At 48.5% G+C, this 16,068-nt stretch overlaps 2 protein-coding genes across 2 annotated transcripts; both read left to right on the plus strand.

Moving 5' to 3' along the window:
• Positions 1-2,625: 2,625 nt before the first annotated feature.
• LOC136154390 (melanoma-associated antigen B3-like) lies at positions 2,626-5,314 on the plus strand. The gene is made up of 2 exons (XM_065916688.1): positions 2,626-2,722; positions 4,248-5,314. Exons 1-2 carry the CDS (start codon positions 2,626-2,628, stop codon positions 5,312-5,314), a joined length of 1,164 nt encoding a protein of 387 aa, XP_065772760.1.
• A 9,246-nt stretch (positions 5,315-14,560) lies between these two features.
• LOC136154391 (melanoma-associated antigen B1-like) lies at positions 14,561-15,571 on the plus strand. The gene has a single exon (XM_065916689.1). It carries the CDS (start codon positions 14,561-14,563, stop codon positions 15,569-15,571), a length of 1,011 nt encoding a protein of 336 aa, XP_065772761.1.
• The last annotated feature ends 497 nt before the right edge of the window (positions 15,572-16,068 follow it).

Here is a 16,068-nt window from a genome sequence, read left to right on the forward strand (position 1 = left end):
GATAGGCCTGGAATTAGACTCCTCTCTGAATTCCTCTAGATCCTACGCTGTTGTACTCCTCTTGTCCTAAAGCAGAACTTGTGTTCCTTAACACTCAAATGTATCTTGGGATAAAAGTAAGGACTCTGGATATATTCCAATACACTTCTTCAGGCACAAAGCCTTGAAGGTTACCTCAGGAAATAACAGCAATGAGGAGGAGAAATAGATGATAGTGACAATAAAATCATCTCTCTATGCAGTGTCAGAGAACAAATAGCAGAAAACCATCTTGGACTGCTCCTTTCCTTTAGAAATGTGTGCATATCTCAGATATGGTGGGTTGGGTTCTAGATCACTGCAGTAAAGTGAATATTGCCATAAAGTAAATCACAGGAATTTGGGAGATTCCCAGTGCTTATAAAAGTTGTTAATCCTATTGTACACTTACTAGAAGATGTCTAAAAAATGTACATAGCTTAATTTAAAATTAAAATACAGCTACAATAGTAACAGGGACCTGATCAGATCACCATAAGGAATAAAATATGGGAATAGTTTAAAATATTTCACAAATTTACAAAATGTGGCACAGGGAGCCCAACTGAACACATGGTTTTGGGGAAATGGTGCTATAGTCATGTTCAATGCATGGTTACTGTAAACTTTCAGTTTGTAATGAAACACAATATATGTGAAGCATGGTTAAGTGAAGTACAATTTTTTAAAGGTATGCCTATAACTAATTAAAACAGTTCACATGAGAGACTGACTCTGGCTAAGGTTTTTTTTTTTTTTTTCTTTAAAATTAATTTAATTGGAGATTAATTACTTTACAACACTGTGGTGGTTTCTGCCATACATTGACATGAATCAGCCATGGGTGTACATGTGTCCCCCCCCATCCTAAATCTCCTCCCCCTCCAGAAACAGAGAGATCAACATTTTTCTCTGGGACCGGACCCCATCCTGCCCCCTGCCTTCTGTGGCATTTTCCCCATCTCACGTCAAGTCTGGGACATGAAACTGTAAGGTTTACTTTAGGAAGACTTCTCAAGATTTTTCAGGGATGTGGTGTAGCCCAGGAACCTATTAATCCAAGAGATAGACAAAATGAGGACCCACATGAGTGAGGACTGGAGGGACAATCACCCTAAAATATAGGTGATGCAGAGACCTGCCCAAACTTGCTCTCAAACCTAGAAAGCCCAGACAGGGCATTCCCTACTACAAGCCTTAGAGTTCTCTGTGAGGTCAAAGTCTTACTCTAAGAAAAATGGCCTCAGTTCAGTAGAGGGAGAATATCAGGTTGGAGGGTCAGGTCCCAGGACTGGCCAGGATCATGGTGGGGTCCCTGAGTGAAGAAATGAGTACCACTAGACCCACAAATGAGGAGACTTTACAGACCCCTGCCCCTATTCCTAACCCCAGAGGCTCCAGGCAGAGTTATAAGGATGAGAAACCTCTTCATTTCTGTCTGGTCTCAGCAAGGGAAGGGCTTTTCCTATCAGGATCAAACCTCAGTTCTGAGGAGGGGGGGCATCTTGGCCATCACCACAGTACAGGTGATGACCATTGGTGCTAATGAGAGGGTCTCTCCCACCAAGGAGGAAGGCTCACAGAGTAGCATCCCTCCTGTCAGGGAGAGATGCTCAGAGAAGCGCCCTGACTCCCCACTACAGATTTGGGGAGGCTAAAGCTTTGTTTTGGAGAAGGCAATGGCACCCCACTCCAGTACTCTTGCCTGGGAAATCCCATGGACCTAGGAGCCTGGTAGGCTGCAGTCCATGGGGTCGCTAAGAGTCGGACACGACTGAGCGACTTCACTTTCACTTTTCACTTCCATGCACTGGAGAAGGAAATGGCAACCCACTGCAGTGTTCTTGCCTGGAGAATCCCAGGGACGGGGGAGCCTGGTGGGCTGCCGTCTATGGGGTCACACAGAGTCGGACACGACTGAAGTGACCTAGCAGAAGGGCTTTGTTTGTGGGCAGGCGAACTCAAGTCCATAGAGTAAACGGACTCGGGTTCTGACAGATGGTGCACAGAGGACCCTAGGGGATGACCCAGGGACTGCACAACACTGAACCATGGGGTCCCCACAGAGCCCCGCCCCTGCCATCATCACTCAGAGACCCCACACAGGGTAGCCATTGCCAGAATTGGCTCCCCCCAACTTTCGTGCTGGTGGCAATGAGCTCTGACTGCTGTTCAGGGCGTTCGTTTGAACAAGAGTGGATTCCCAGGACTGATCTGAAGGCAAGGTGAGGACTTGAATGTGCAGTCAAGGGACCACTGCCCTCTCCTGTAACAAAACTAACCCCACAAAGTTTTGCCTCTGTGGTCGGGAGGGGATGGTTCCTACAACACTGTTGGTCTGAGTTATTCGTAAATCTTGATCTGTAAGAGATTCTGTTAAGATCGAAGAGATTACTTGACTCTATAATAGAAATCCAGGACCCAACTCCAGCCATGGGGAGAGGCCCGAGTGCTAACGCAGCACTGGCAGTAAAGATGGCGACACAAAGCAGCATGCACGAGCTCAATTCCTGGACTTCTCCCCTGCTGAACTCTAGGAGGTGAAGCTTTGTTTGGAGGCTTATGGACACAGTTCAGGTAAGGGAGGAGTGTCAGACTCTAACAGACATGAAGATGGGGACTCCAAATGAGGACCATAGTACACCCTCCCGCGGCTTTCCTCCACCCCCCGCCACTCTGGATGCCCCCGTGCCTCCATGCCCCCGTGAGCTATCTGACACCCTGCGCATCATGGCCGGAAATGAATCATGCTGACTTCCGTTTTACAGTTTCCCGGAAGTAAAGACTTCGGTCCGGCGGTCAGACCTCTGGCCAGCGGAGGGTGGATTCCCAGCGGTGGTCCAGATTTGAGGTGAAGACTGAGTTGGGACTGAGGCAGGGGGCCACTTAGCCCATAACAAAGAGGGCCGCACCAAGTCTCACTGCTGCTGTGAGCCCTGGGAAGCCCCGGCAGAGCCATCAAACTGAATTCGGCCCGGGAAGTCTCAGCGATGGGGGGGCCGTGGTCAGTAGTAGCCCCTGCTTGCAGATGGAGGATACCTCTGTCCTAACTGCAGTAAAGTGAGCACCCTAAGTACTGATTGGGGGGCCCTCCCCATTTAGGGGTGGTATCACAAAGCAGAGCGCCTACGTATCTGGGAGGCTCCAGTGAAGGGTAGTCACGTAGTAGTACCCTGATTTTGCCCCTCCAGGGACTCGGGGAATTGAGGACTTTGCTCTGAAGCTGAACTACCCAGATTTTGGTGGGAGGAGTCCTGAGTTCTGCCCAGACCGGAACGAGGTCTAAGGTAAACACCAACTCTAAGTGTAAGTTGTCATAAATTTTGGCTCTTTTCCAAGTGGAAACGAGTATCTGTGAAGCTGAGTGAGTTCTCACTTCTGTCTGGAGAGTTCAGAGATGTGAGGATGTTAGAATACGTGAATGGCCTCAATTCTGCCAAGGTAGGAGGTCCAGGGCTTCAGAGGAGTCAGTGTGAGGACCCTGAAAGAACTGATGATTGCACTCACCCTGCAACAGGGAAAACAATAGAGAGCACCACCTCCCACCCCCACCCCCCTCCTGGCTCACAGCCCTGAAAAGCCCAGGGATGGAAGTCAGGTGTATGTGAACCCTCCTTTCTTTCTGATGGTATGGGATTGAAGAGAGCCTTTGTCTGAGAGGAGGTACACCAGTGCAGCAGACACGGGTGTCCTAGGCTCTACCTAGAGCCAAGGCAAGACAGTGAAAGAGGACGGAGAACCCCAGTGAGCCCAGGACAGAGTTCTATAGAGCTGACTGCTGTGGGTGCCCCCTGCCAGGGACACTGGGCTAAGGTACCTCCTCACTTTTTCAGGTATCACAGGAAGATGAGGACCAGGCTTTGGGGTATAACCTTAGAACTACAAAGAGGATAGGGCCCAGGCCATGCCAAAAGTTGATATGATTGTCCTGAATGTGAACCGAGAGGACCCCCACCGTCAAGAATGGTGGGGGATGTCCTCAAGGACTGGACTGGCCTATTGCTCCTCAGCCTCAGGAAGCAGGCGGCAGGGCTGGCAGGCTGCAGCCTGAGTCTCACCTTAATTATTTCCACAGAATTCTCAGGGGACAGGGTGATCAGACTCACAGTCCTCTGGGTTTGTAGAGCAGTGCCCACATGGAAACCTGCAGAGGGAGCCTTCTTAAAGGCAGAGTGGTGCCTCCCTGCCACAGGCGCTTCATCCTCTCTTCCTCTCTCCTCTCTGCCCAGATCACGTGCTGCTCTACCTGCGCTCCTGCCTGTTGTCCCTGACCACAGTCACCATGCCTCGGGGTAACAGGGGTAAGAAGGGTAAGCCCCACACCTCTGAAAAACGCCGCCAGGCTCAGCATGGCACCCAGGATCTGAGGGGTGCACAGGTCACTGCCACCACGACGGAAGCACGCTCCTCTTCCTCCAGTCCTGGTCCGGGGGTTGATGCTAAGGGAAAGCCCAGTGCTAGGTCTGGTAAACATCTCAAGCGTCCTCGGGGGGCCCTGGCCACCACCACTGTGCCTGCAGGTGTTTCTTCCACAAGATCATCCAAAAGAGCCACTGGGAAAATTGCAAAAAAGCGAAATTCCTCTCAGGCCCCTCTCTCCAATGTGCGGTCTAGAAAACGCTCACTAACCAGTCCGACGAATCTGTTGGTGCAGTTCCTGTTACGCATGTATAAGACGAAAAAGCCCATTAGTAAAGTGCATATGCTGAAGATCATCGATAAAAAGTACAAAAATCGATTCCTCGGGATCCTCAAAAGAGCTTCGGAGAGCATGGAGGTGGTATTTGGTATTGACGTGAAGAAAGACAACACTGCCAAGCATTCTTATGTCCTTGTTAGCAAGATGAATCTCCCCCGCAACGGGATTGTGCACCGTGGCAGGGGTTTTCCCAAGACCGGTCTCCTGATGAATCTCCTGGGTGTGATCTTCATGAAGGGCAACTGCGCCACAGAGGAATACATCTGGAATTTCCTGGGTAAGATGAAAATCTATGCTGGGAAGAGGCACTTCTTATTTGGGGAGCCCAAGAAGCTCATCACCCAAGATTTGGTGGAGCTGAAATATTTGGAGTATCGGCAAGTGCCCGGCAGCAGTCCAGCATGCTATGAGTTCCTGTGGGGCCCGAGAGCACATGCTGAAACGAGCAAGATGAGAGTCCTGGAGTTCCTGGCCAGGACCAACCATTTGGATCCCAGTGCCTTCCACTGTCGTTATGAAGAGGCTTTGAAAGATGAGGAAGAGAGGGCCCAAGCCAGCGGATGTCCCAGTGTTTCTGCAGCAGTTCCTTCCACCTAGTAAAGCTGAGGCAAATTCTGCCCTTTGTGGCTGAAGAGAGTATTCAGTGTTCCAAGTAGTACAGGGCTGGACGTCACTGAGGGTTCACAGTGTAAAATACCTTGGTGTTCCTGTTCTGTATGGGGAATTTAGAGATAAACCTGTGTTTTTATGTTCTTGCTGCTTTTCAAATGATGCTCCTAAACCAAAGCTTATCTAGCTTATAATCTAAGTGTATGAATGACATCAGTCACACTTACTGTTGTTTATTGGTCTTAAGGATAAGATTTTTTCTCTTGTGTAAAACAAATGGGGAAGCTTCCATATTATTTAGTAAGCCAGTTCAAGACAAAATGGCATTGCAATATGTTATTTCCTTGAAAATAAGAAAAAGTTAAGCAGTAAAATATGTGGGATCAAGAAGCATAGGAAAAGTAAGATGGCCAGTATTTGGATTCCTCATCCCTTGTACTCTGTGTTTTACAAAATTATAAACAACAGTATATGCTTGGTTAACTCAAAAATGTAGAATTAAATTCTAATAATTTGAACCTCATGTTCACAGGCCCATTTATTCCCCGAACATTAATTGAGTGTCTGCTCTTACAAGGCTCCATGCTTGTACTTGGAGAGCTAAGAAAAAGATCTAGCCACTGACCATAAAGTTACAGAGCTGAAAAGCAGTTATTTATAAGGAAAATGGTGACATGACAGCAGTCAAATGTAAATTCCCTGATTTTGGGGGGCTCCAAAATCTCTGCAGATGGTGACTGCAGCATGAAATTAAAAGACGATTGCTCCTTGGAAGGAAAACTATGATTAACCTAGACAGCATATTAAAAGTCAGAGACATTACTTTGCCAACAAGTTCCATCTAGTCAAAGCTATAGTCTTTCCAGTAATCATGTATGGATTTGAGATTTGGAGTATAAAGAAAGCTGAGAGCCGAAGAATTGATGCTTTTGAGTTGTGGTGTTGGAAACTCTTGAAAGTCCCTTGGACTGCAAGGAGATCCAACCAGTCCATCCTCAAGGAAATTAGTCCTGAATATTCATTGGACGGACTGAAGCTGAAACTCCAATACTTTGGCCACCTGATGTGAAGAACTGAATCATTGGAAAAGATGCTGATGCTGGGAGAAGTTGAAGGCAGGAGGAGAAGGGGAATGACAGAGGATGAGATGGTTGGATGGCATCACTGACTCGATGGACGTGAGTTTGAGTAAGCTCCGGGAGTTGGTGATGGACAGGGATGTCTGGCATGCTGCAGTCCATGGGGTCGTAAAGAGTTGGACATGACTGAGTGACAGAACTGACTGACTAAAGGTAGTGGTGGGCCTTGGGAAAATATAAGTCTTTATGTGGGAAGTAACCACAAGTTGAGTGTGTGGTGGGTTCGATGAGGCTGCAGTAATCATGACCAGGGACCAAGTTCTCACATGGTGGGCCCCATAGTTTAAAGACAAAGCCTGGGATGGGAAACTGCCCTTGACAGTTATAGGCACTTCCCTCTGTTGCATTTTGCTTTATTATATTTCACAGGAACTGATTTTCTTTTCTTTGTTCTTTTTCTTTACCAAATTGAAGGTTTGTGTCAACCTTGCTTCCAGCAAGTCTTTTGGCACCATGGTTCCAACACCGTTTGCTCACTTCATGTCTGCGTGTCACATTTTGATAATTCTTGCAATGTTCACACCTTCAGCACCAAAAACATGGACTCACTGAAGGCTCAGATAATGGTTAGCAATTTTTTTAGCAAAGAGGTATTTTTGTTTAAGATATCTATATTGTCCTTAGGCATAATGCTATGGCCCATAATGCCTACAGTATAGTGTAAACATAAATTTTATGAAAGCACTGGGAAACCAAAAATTTCTTGTGACTCAATTGTGATATTGACTGTCCTTCAGGGGTTGGGAACCAAACTTGCAGTATTTTCTGGGTCTGCGTGTGCTTTGGGATTGTGAGTAAATCAGACAGAAATCACGTGAAGCTGGCATGGAATGTATCCTGTAGCTCTTGTTCCAGTGCAGGTAAGCAATGTGCATATTAGATGTTTTATTCACATTACCTTCTATCCACAGAGTTTCTCGGAAATCAGGGTGACACTCCCCTGAGGTGGGATGATGCCCAGAAGCTGCTAGAATGGCACACTATGCCCTCGCTGGGCATAACTCTCAGCTTTTAGCCTGTGAATATTTTTTAAGTCTGCAATTTCTTCTCATTCACCCTCCCATAGCCCCTGACAACCACCACTCTATTCTCTGCTTCTTTGACTTAGACCATTTTAGATTCCTCATGTAAAGGACATGCAGTATTTGTCCTTCTGTGTCTGGCTTATTTCACTGTAGCATGAATTCCGCCAGATTTATCCACGCTGCCATGACTGGAGAAGTTATCTTCTTTTTAAGACTGAATGATATTCCATTGTATGTGTATATTACTTATTTATCCATCCATCTGTCACTGGACAGGTAGGCAGCTTCCCTGTCATGACTATTATGAGTAGTGCTGCAATGAACATGGGCATGCAGACCTCTCTTCGAGGTCCTGATTTCAATTCCTTTGGATAGTAGTGGAATTGCGGAAAGTGTTACGTGTGATTTTTTATTTTTTGAGGAACCCATATACTGTTTTCCATACTGGCTGTACCAATTTACATTCCTACCAGCAGTGCTGAACGTGTATAGTTTACTAAGAAACTTGCAAACTGTCTTCCAAAGTGGTTCTCCCATTTTGCATCACCACCACCAATGAATAAGAGTTCTTGTTAATTCACATCCTTACTAGCATTTGGTGTTTTCAGTCCTTTGGATGCCAGTCATTCTGAGAGGCATGTCATGGTATCTGCTTGTTTTTTTAATTTGCAGTTCCCTAATGGTATATGATGTGGAGCATCTTTCCATATGCTTGTCTGACATCTGTGTTTCTTCCTTGGTGAGGTATCTATTCATATCTTTTGTCCATTTCTTATTAGATGTTAGTTGTCTTCTTATGAATTTTAAGAACTCTTTGTATATTTTAGATTAGAGCTTTCATCAGATATGTCTTTTGCAAATATTTTCTCCCAGACTATGGCTCACTTGTTCTCTTGATGGTGTATTTTTACAGAGCAGAAGTTTAAAGGGAATGGAATCTAGCTTATCAATTATTTCTTTCATGAATCCCCATCACTTTTTTCTTTGATGATCTTTTATTGATTGATTGATTTGCTATGCAGCACATGGGATCTTAATTCCCCAACCAGGGTTTGAACTGACACCCCTTGCACTGGAAGCACAGTTTTTTGTTTGTTTGTTTGTTTTATTTTGTGTTGAGGAATAGCAAATTAGCAATATTATGATAGTTTCAGGTGAACGGTGAAGGGACTCAGTCATACATATACACATATCCACTCTCCCCCAAACTTCCCTCCCATCAATACTGCCACATAACACATCACCAAAATAATTAATAGTGATAAATAAAGAAGACAAATAGATAATGCTTAGTAACCATATGATCATCTGCATGTGCAAAATCAGATACCCTCAAGTGATCAAGGGCTTACAAGTTTATCTGGTGCTATCCTTCTACGTAGACAGTAAATATTTTATTATTTGTAGTAAAAATATGTTTTTCAATTTGTTTTTTGGCTGTGCTGTGTCTTAGCTGTGACACTCAGGATCTTTGTTGCCATGTCTGCAGGCTCTTTAGTTGTGGCATGTGAGACTTTTAGTTGTGGCACATAAACTCTTAGTTGTGACATGTGGGATCCAGTTACCTGACCAGGGATTGAACCCAGTCCCCCTGCATTGGAAGCACAGAGTCTTAACCACTGGATCAACAACAGGAGGGTACTGAAAGTAAAGATTTTAAAACTACCCTAAATCTGGTGGCTCAGATGGTAAAGAATCTGCCTGCAATGCGGGAGACCTGGGTTCAATCACTGGGTTGGGAAGATCCCCTGGAGGAGGTCAACCCACTCCAGTATTCTTGCCTGGAGAATCCCCATGGACACAGGAACCTGGCAGGCTACAGTCCATGGGGTCGCAAAGTGTCACATATGACTGAGCAACTAAGCAGATACCCTAAATCAGGCCGAAGAGAAGGAACATATCAGCTCTTTTTCTCTTGACAGCATAACATCTTTCCTGAGTTCCTTGATTTCTGCTGCGTTTTCCTAATCTTAGTTCACTTTTGGGACCAAGACCTGTTTTCTCCAACATATGCTAGAGGTTAACTGTTCAGTGTCTGTAGGAATATGCATTTCCCAGGAAGCCTTTAATCAAGTGACAGCGGCTGATATGGGAACCTCCATGAAGGAGGACTGAGGAGACAATCACTGCTGAATATAATGGTCATCCAAAGACTAAGAAGAGGAATCTTAGATCAGGAGAATGTGGAGACCCAGGTTGTGGTAGATGTAGTGAGTATGCTGAGCAAAAGGAATCCAAAAGGACTAGAGTTGCATCCCCACTGTCTGTTATCAGAGGCCCCAATGAACTACGATCATATGAGGATCACCCTGACTTCCAACGTGGAATTCTCAGGAGACTAGGACCTTGATGTAAGACAAGAAGCTTCATAAAGCAGAGTGTGGAGTTACAGGATTTATCATGTGTCAATATGAGGACCTGAAAGTGGATTCATGGTAGCACACACTACAAAAGGAGGCCCTGGAAAATACCTGATGCTGTGGTGCCCAGGAAGCGCTGGGCACAGATGTCAGGTTGATTTCAGTCTGGAAAGTCTCAGCAAGATGAGGCCTTTGTCTAATAGGATCAGCCTCAGTTTCGCAGAGGGACAGACCTGAACCCAAGGAGGACCTCACATGCGATGTTGAGTGTTAGAGGGGACCCCTGGAGAGGGAGCCAAACAGAATTCTGTAAATTCTTAGCCCTGAGAGACCCAGAAGAGCTCCTTATGAGTGGTCCCCTCATTCAACCTGTGTGATCTTAGGGAGGGCAGGGCCTCCTCTAGCAGAATCAGACCCCAGATCTGCAGAGGGGGGCATCTTGACCATAACTGGACTTAAGGTGAGGACCGTCAGTGCTAGTGAGAGGGTCTCTCCCCCTACGAAGGAGGCTTACAGAGTGGCGCCCCTCCTGACGAGCAGAGATGCTCAGAGCAGTGCCCTGATTCCCTTCACTAAGGACTTGGGAAGGCGAGAGCTTTGGGAGCTGGAGGATTCGGGTTCATAGAAGGAGGCGCCCTGGCTCTGATACATGGCACAAGGAGGACCCAGGGACGGATGAATATTGAGCTACCGGGTTCCTGTAGCATGTGGCCCCTGCCCCCGCCCCCCTGCCCCCGCCCCCGCCCCCGCCCCCCTGCCCTTGCCCCTCCCCTGGGAGGCCACACGTACGAACGTATGCAGCGCCCCTCCTTTGCCCCTCCTTTTCCGCTTCCGCTTTCGAGGAGAGGAGCACAGCTGGAAGCTGCAGCGTCTGTTCAGTGGAGGTCGAGTGTACCGGACTCCTCCAGAGCCAAGGAGAGGTTCTGAATGTAGCTGAAGTGAATTTCCCAACCCGTCCCTGTAAGTAGTAACCCAACCGTATCCCACCCCTGCAATCTGCAGTGTAACACGCCCTGTCCTGAGTTGCAGGCCCAGGAGCCATCTTGTATTTGCCACGTGGAGGTTCGGTGGTGGGTCGGGCGGCTTTGTTTAAAGAGGATGGACTCTATGCGTTGGGAGTGGTCTTGTCCTCAACAGGTGGAAAGATGGGACTTTGGGCGCTCACAGGGTGGTGGCTCACCAAAGTGGTGACTGCACAGAAGCCCTTCCTGCCACCAATGCTGTAGTGCCCTGGAGTAGTGGCCCCCAATCTTTTTGGCACCGGGGAGCCCGTTTCTTGGAAGACAATTTTTGCATGGAGTGGGGTGCATTGTGCGGAGGGGCATGATGCAGTGGACAAAGGAGGGTGGGGTGGCGTGAGGGTAGGGTGGGGTAGGCTAAGGGGATGGTTTCAGGATGCTTCAAGTGCGTTACATTGTTACTTTATTTCTGTTGTTATTACACCCCGTCCAGCTCCGATCATTAGGCATTAGAATGGGAAGATTTGGACCCCTACCATAGAGGTTCAAATTATCATAGAGTAATTGAGGCTGAGGCCGTCATTTTTGCGTGGTGTGCAGGGAGTGGTGGGCATTGGGGATAAGGGACGTTCAAATAGAGAAAGGCCTTTATATAAAAGGATATGGACCTAGAGGGTATTATGTATGCTAAGTGAAATGAGTCAGAGAAAAAGAATTACTATATGATTTCACTTCTACAAGGAATCTGAAAAACAGAAACAGTTGTAAACATAAGAGAAAAAACAGGTGGTTGATGGGGGTTAGGGTTGGGGGTGTGGGGGAGAAGAGAAATAGGTGAGGAAGGTTAAAATGTAGAAACTACCAGTTACATAATAAAAGCAATGGCTGTGATAGGTAAATAGATAAAGATATAGAGTGATAGATAAGGTAACCCCATTAGGCATAGGGAGGAGTCTCAGTCTTAGAAGAAGTCAAACTAGGACTGTCAGTGCTAGTCAGCAGACCCAGCATGCAAGCGGATTGCTGCTCTAAGGAACAGCCCTGCTCTCAGATCTGGGCATCCAAAACAATGTAGCTGGGTGTGGAGCCCCCAGCATCTCCTCTAGCCACTCAGGGAGGTGAGAGCTTTGCTCTGGGGAATGTAGACTCAGGTCAGCAGAGGGAGGGCTCCCAAACCATACCCAAACTGGAGGCCAGAATCCTGAGTGAGGACAGAGGGAGCCCCTGACTCCAGAACTGGGGGGGAGGGGGCATCGAGAGTCCCACCCTTGTGGTTAGCAGCACAGCCCCAAATCAGCTTTGGCAGGATGTGGCTCACTCTGTCAGCTTGGGTCCGGGAAAGGTGAGCACGTTTTCACAGGGTCTTGGGCTCAGGTCGGCAGAAGGCAGTCCCAGGAAGGAGGCGGAGTCGAGGGAAAGATCCATACATGGTAGAGACAACCACATCTGATGCCACCTCTGGGGTCAGCCCCGGGGATCCCAGGCAGAACTGGCCAGCTCTGGTGCCCCTGACTTCTGCCTGTGGGATCCCAGGGAGAAGAGAGCCTTGGTTTCAGGTCCGGCTGCCCAGGTCAGCAGAAAACGAGGAGTCCCAGGCCATGACAGATGTTGAGGCACCAATTCTATGTGAGGAAGGAGACAACTGACTCCCACAGAACAGCAGAGCCCACACAGTGTGCCACCTCTGCCGTCGCCCTGGGAAGCCGGGTTAGAGCTCTCAGGCTGAGGTGCCCTCTCATTTCCTCCAAGGATGGTCTCAGGGACATCAGGGTTTGGGTCTGATAGGTGAGGCCTCATTCAACATAGGGAGGAAGCCCCGTTCCTAAAAGGAGTCACAGTGGTAACACTGAATGAACATGTGAGAACCCCACCCAGAAGGAAGGGAACCACATAGTCACATCACTCCTCTCAGACCTGGGAGACCCAGGCATGGGGACCAGATGACCCACATTCGCTTCTGCCCAGAGCCTCACAAGGAGGTGAGGAACCCACTGATGGGGGTATGGGTTCAGGTCCACTGCTGGAGCATTTGCAGCTAGTAGCAGGGGCACAGGAGAGGACCTAAGAATTGAGGGGACCACCCACCTACCCCACGACAACAGAGGGCAGTGCAGAATCTCTTCCTGACTGTCCACATCAGGAGTCCACACGCAGCTATAGCTAGAGAGATCAGAAAAATGTCGCTGCTTTCTAGTGGGTCTCAGGGAGATGTGGGCCTTAGTGGGAGGGGAGAGACCTCAAGTCGAGACAGAGATTTCCCGATCCTGCCAGGAGTCACAGAGTCATGGTAAGGACCCAGGAGGTGTCTTAGATGAGCACCTACCCAAAGCAGTGGGAGCCCACAAAGTCCCAGCCCCTGTCAGTCCTGAGACACCCCAGGCAGAGGTCACCAGATGTCACCCCTCACTTCCAGCCCCAGGAACTCAGGGAGATGTGGGCCTTGATCTGAGACCGGAAGACTCAGGGTGGACTAAGAGAGGACATCCAAGAGGTCCCATCCAAGTGAGGACAAAAGGGGCCAGTGATGACAGAACAGTAAGAGTCCCACAGAGTCCAGCCCCTGCTGCCGTCCCAGGGAGGTCAGGGACAGGGGTGACTGGAAGTGGCTCAAAATTTCTTTCACCTTGGGAACCTCAGCATGCTCAGGTCAGCAGAGGGAGAATTTCTAGCATTTGCCAGGACTCATGGAGAAGATGCTGAAGACTGTGGAAAACTCCCAGAATTCCTCTCACTGTCACTCCTTGGCACCCCCAGGCATACATGGCGGGCAGCAGTGTGTCTCACTCACAGCTAACAGGAAAGTGAGCGCCTTAGTCTAATGGGTCAGCAGAGGAAGGAATCTTAGACTCTCCCCTATGTAAAATCTGGGGACCTCACATGAGGACCACACATTACAAGGCCTCAACCCCCAGCTACACCTTTTCATGCCCCAGAGACCGTGGGCGGTAGGCCAGGTAAGGCCACCCTGGCTTCCCCCATTCAATCTCAGGGAGCTGTTGGCCTTGCTGTGAGGAAAGGTCCTCAAGTCAGGAGAGAAAGGAGCCGCCAGATCCTCCCAGGAGTCAGGGTGGGGACTGTGAATGAGGACTGAAGGTAGCACGCTCCCCCTTCCAGCTAATCAAATGAACACTGAAGAGTCTTGCCCGATCCTGCGCTGAGGCCCCTCATTTCTTTGTGTCATTTCTAAGGGAGATGAGGTTCTTCACCTGAAGGGGCGGCACCGGAGGCAGGAGGGAGGGGGCCACACCCTCAGTGTTGACACGATGAGGACCCTGAATGGAGAAGCAATGAGTTCAGGACAGAGCAGGCGCCCAGAACTGCCAGCACCATCCTCCCCGACAGCGTCCGTGACTCGGTTCCTTCTCTTGGGTCCCAGGGAGTTTGAGGCGTCACCTTTCAAGTGGCATATGGCAGGGGTCCCGGCTCTACTAAGATCTGATGTGACAGTTGTGTGTGTAAACGAAGGGACCCAAAGAGGGCCCCACTCCCAGGATCTGCTGTCACCACAGGCAGCCACAGGCAGGCTGTGGCCTGAGGCTGGCCCACTCACTTCTTTCACCGGGTTCTCAGGGGATAGGCTGACCAAGAACAAGCGGCCAGTGGTTCCTGGAGCAGGGCTCTCACGGAAATGGGCAGAGCAGCCTTCTTCCCTCCCCGCTGAAGGAGCTCATCCACTCATCTTCCCTTCTCCAGGTTCCAGCATCACCTACTTGCCTGCCCGGTCCCCTGCCCGCTGTGCCTGCTGATAGTCATGCCTCGGGGACAGAAGAGCAAGCGCCGTGGGCGTGAGAAATGCCACCAAGCACGCATGGAGACCAAGGATCTCGGGGATGCTCAGGCTGCTGCCTCCCCCACCCCTACTTCTGGGAGTACACCCCCGGGCTCTCCCACTGCTGGTGTGGGCCAGAATCCTCAGGGAGCTGCAGCCACTAGCTCTCCTGTTGCAGGGGCTTCACGCCCAAGATCTAAAGCACGTGCCAGGCGCCAAGCTATGCAACGTAGAAAATCTTCCCAGGCCTCGACCTCTGCTAAGCCCGCTCCCCCAGATCCTCTGACGAAGAAGGCAGGGGTGTTGATACATTTCCTGCTTCAGAAGTTTAAGATGAAACAGCCCATTAGGAAGATAGATATGCTGAAGCTTTTTCACAAAAGGTTCAAGACACGCTTCCCCGAGATCCTCAGGAGAGCAGCTGAGTGCATGGAGCTGGCCTTTGGGCTTGAGTTGAAGGAAGTCAAGCTGAATGGTCACTCCTATACCCTGGTCAGCAATCTAGGCCTCACCAATGATGGCGTACTGAGCAGCAGCTGGGGGCTGCCGAAGAATGGGCTTCTGATGCCTCTGCTGAGTGTGATCTTCCTGAATGGCAACCGCGCCTCTGAGGCTGATGTCTGGGAGTTCCTGAATATTCTAGACATCTATGATGGAAAGCAGCATGTAATCTTTGGGGATCCCAGGAAGCTCATCACAGAAAAGCTGGTGCAGCAGAATTACCTGGTGTATCGTCAGATTCCCGACAGCGATCCCCTGAGTTATGAGTTCCTGTGGGCCCCAAGAGCCCATGCTGAAACCAACAAGATGAAGGTGCTGGAGTTTTTGACCAAGATCGATAGTACCATCCCTAGTGCTTTCCCGTTCTATTATGCGGAAGCTTTGAGAGAAGAGGAAGAGAGATCCCGAGGTAGATCTCTAGTTAGGTCTCGTCCTGCCGCCACGGCCAACCAACCCAAGGTCCCACCCAGCAATCCGTCCAATGCCCAGTGAGTTCTCAGGCAGCTTCTTCCTTTGTTTGACCAATACTGCCAACCTTTTAAGTAGTAAGAGGCTAAAGTGGGGCTGGAAAGGTCATAATATGTATCTTCTTTGTGTTCCAGTTTTACACTATTACCTTTCAAATGTTGTTTCTTTTCCTAGAATGTTTATTAAGATTCAGAATCCAAGTTTACAAATGATATGGATCACAGATTTGTTATTGTCTGTCAGATCTAAGAGTAAGAGTTTTGGTACTGTGTAGTGTAATTCAGAAAATCCTTGCATCTTTTTGGGATCCAGAACAAGATAACATAGCTTTGGAATAGGAATTTTCTTGGAAATGTGAAAGAATGCTGTGGTTTTAAAACAGATGAAATAAGCTGTAGTCAAGTTTTGATTTATCTTATATTTGTCTTTCTCTTTGTAACATTCAACAATACCCACTTAGATGTTCTTAGCTTATTCAAGAATGCCGATAAAATTAAACAATACCGATAAAATGAAACAAT

This window comes from Muntiacus reevesi, chromosome X (genome assembly GCF_963930625.1).
Source record: "Muntiacus reevesi chromosome X, mMunRee1.1, whole genome shotgun sequence".
Taxonomy (NCBI): domain Eukaryota; kingdom Metazoa; phylum Chordata; class Mammalia; order Artiodactyla; family Cervidae; genus Muntiacus; species Muntiacus reevesi.